The 3113-nt window shown below is 39.6% G+C and overlaps 1 protein-coding gene across 1 annotated transcript; it reads left to right on the top strand.

Moving 5' to 3' along the window:
• Positions 1 to 671: 671 nt before the first annotated feature.
• On the top strand, positions 672 to 2033 carry LOC131315315 (uncharacterized). Its single transcript, XM_058344472.1, has one exon. The coding sequence runs from the start codon at positions 795 to 797 to the stop codon at positions 1683 to 1685; it is 891 nt and encodes a 296-aa protein (XP_058200455.1). The 5' UTR covers positions 672 to 794; the 3' UTR covers positions 1686 to 2033.
• The last annotated feature ends 1080 nt before the right edge of the window (positions 2034 to 3113 follow it).

Below are 3113 nucleotides of genomic sequence, written 5' to 3' on the forward strand. Positions count from 1 at the left end.
GATTCAAAAATAGAATATGTTTTGGAATTAACGTATGAGGGAGAGAGAGACAGCCCTAAATTACGATAATCGTTTTTTTACTGATAACTGTTAAGAAAGTAAGAAAAATTCGAAAATAAAGAATCAGAATAAGATTAAAAAATATTAATTTTAGTTTTTCTTTCATCATTTTTTCAAATATTCATTCTTTCTAAGTATATTTCTAGCCTTACTACCCGCAAATCTCAGGTGTAGAAAAAATATGTACAAATTCAATAGTCCAAAATATAGAAAATTCAAAAATCAATGCTCCATATAATATATTTATTCATCAATTTTAAAATGAACTGGTTATAGAATTAAAAGTCAAAATATATCATGGTAAGTCCCCTCGAGATAGACTTATCCACGACGCAACTGTGAATAAGTCATTTGCGGAGGTGCAAATCACAGTTGTCCGTTTTGGTAATCAACAGTTCGAATTTTAATGAAACTACTTTCCTCTGGAAAAATTTCATTAAAATTCAAACCGTCCAATTCACTTTAAACGCGCTCCATCTGGGCTCCGTAAACCATTTTTCACTAAAACCGCAGCAAAGAAGTTTTTCTCCGTCTCCCCCATGAGCCCGTTCTCATGTGTCATCCCTCCTCCTCTTTAAAAACCTCCCTTCCTCCCCTCCCCTTACACCTCTCTCTCTCTCTCTCTCTCTCTCTCTCTCTCAATCCCAGTGTCTCCCTTTCCTCTCCTACTTTGGTCACCCAACAGCCTATCTCCATAATCTTCTCTTTCCGAGAAAAAAAGAGGCCTAAAAAATATGGGAAATTTGGGGGGACATGTGGGAAGTGGATTTGGATTCTTTATCATTGGTTTATGGCACCTACTTAACCACATCAAACTCCATGCTCAAAACACAAACTCCCACAAACCCTTGTTATGGTTCCCCACCCAGAAACTAAGATACCTAGAGCTCTACTTGATCATGGGTGGCTCCACCGTGTTCATAGCCCTGGAGCTCTTCATCACTCCGCGACGCCACCAGCCTCTTGACACCGACTTCACCATCCCTTCCACCCACCTCCACAACTTTGAACACAGCGTCATGGCCCTCACCTTCTTTACCTACGCCGCTTTCGCCATCCTTCTAGACCGAATGGCCCCTCGAAAAACCCGTCACTCCCTCACCCAACTCCTCGGAGCCGTCACCTTTGGCCAGCAGCTCCTCATCTTCCACCACCACTCAGCCGACCACGTGGGGGTCGAAGGCGAATACCACCTTCTACTCCAACTAGTCGTCTCTATCGCTCTCATCACCACTCTCATGGGCTGTGGTTACCCTAAGAATTTCTTGATAAGTTTCGTTAGGTCAATGAGCATACTTTTCATAGGTGTTTGGCTTACGGTCATGGGATTCATGTTGTGGACTCCAGAGTTTATCCCAAAAGGATGCTTCATGAAATTGGAAGAAGGTCGTCGAGTTGTTCGGTGTCACAATGATGAAGCTCTCGAACGGGCAAAATCGCTCGTGATCATTGAGTTCAGTTGGTACTTGGTTCTTGTGATCATTTGCTCCATGTGTTTGTACTTGTACATGATCAGAATTTATGGGGAGAAAGTTGAATACCAAACTGTGTCCAAGAAGGAATCGGAAGAGGACGAGGAGGGTGAAGATGTTGAGGCTCAAAAGAGAAGCGAAGTTGACGAGTAGAAGAGCTTCGTCCAGACGGGAAATTAATAAAAGGCTTTGCTCCAATGGATTAATTGAAAGGTCGAAAAGGAAGAAGAATTTGAAATGCTAGTTGTGATTAGTTAATCTGGTAATATAGGTACAAAGAAAAATGAGCAGGTTCCACGAAGTTTCCTGAAACAAAACAAGATGCAAATGCAAATAAATCCAATCAGAAGACTGTGAAGGAATAATTGAAACGTAAATATAAATTCAAACCATTCCCTAGCTTATATATACTCAAGTTCACACTCCTTTTCCACTGTAGTAGTAATCTGTCTCATCTGACATCCATAAACTCAAGAAGAATCTCATATTTTGTTTCATAAACTGGGTAGTCATGGCATTTTCCTAAATAGTGCTAATGGTAGAAGAAATTTCCAGAGCCGTCAATGTCAGAGAGGGGATCCTAGGGATCAATGTCAAAATATTGAGTTCTGGCTAACCTTATGGAGTTAAAGTCTCGAGCATTTCAACTTGGACCAAAGGCCGTATGTGTATGAAACAAATTTTGATGCAACCTAAAATAAGAATTAATTATCTTTTTTTTATTGGTATAATATATACATGAAAGTGGTATCCCATCCTCTGCAAAGGAATTTTATCCCATCACACAACACTGTTATCTGTAAGATACCTATCACACATATATCAGGATCGAAGCTAAGGCCTCATCTCGTGTCAGTGAGGTTACGAGCTAGTATGTTTTTTTTATAGGAGAGAAGAAAGGCATTATGTTATCACTACAAGAAGTAAGCATCTCGACTATGTTGGCACCCAAGCCATTTGACTTGGGCCTTATCCAGGTCAAGTGGACTCGAACCTGGGCCTTATCCAACCGAGTGCGAGTTTCCACCAATCAACCTACCCCTCATTGGTACAAAAAAAAATTTAATTAACCAGCTCTTATGGTTAAAATCATATTTCGAACCAAAATCAGTTGGATTCTGGATTGGCTATTAAGGCTTAGCCCATAACTCTAAATTCTGGCCCTCCAATTGATGGGCCTTATACGCATAGTGTTCATGGACCGGACTTGGGAAAGAAATGCTAATAGCCCAGTTCGATCGATGTTATTTAAGGGTTTATTCGGTTTGGATTTTTAGAGAGGTTTTAAAGTGTAATGAGTGGATAGAGATAGATAGAAAAAAAATTAATTGGGGACCGTGAGCAGGGATTTTGAGTACCTCAAACGACCAAAGCTTAGACTCTCTGTTTGGGAAAATGTCCTGTTTTGGGGACTTAAATTTTGTACAGCGAAAAAATATGTACATATAGTTCCTTTTCCGGTAACAGTTACATGCAAATTTCTCAGTATTATACATGTTAACAATATGACGATTTTTCAAAAAATGTCTTAAGAAATTAAGATGCCAAATTTTTATCACTCTGAATTATTCTAGTTGGGAT

This window comes from Rhododendron vialii, chromosome 13a (assembly GCF_030253575.1).
Source record: "Rhododendron vialii isolate Sample 1 chromosome 13a, ASM3025357v1".
In the NCBI taxonomy this organism is placed as follows: Eukaryota; Viridiplantae; Streptophyta; class Magnoliopsida; order Ericales; family Ericaceae; genus Rhododendron; species Rhododendron vialii.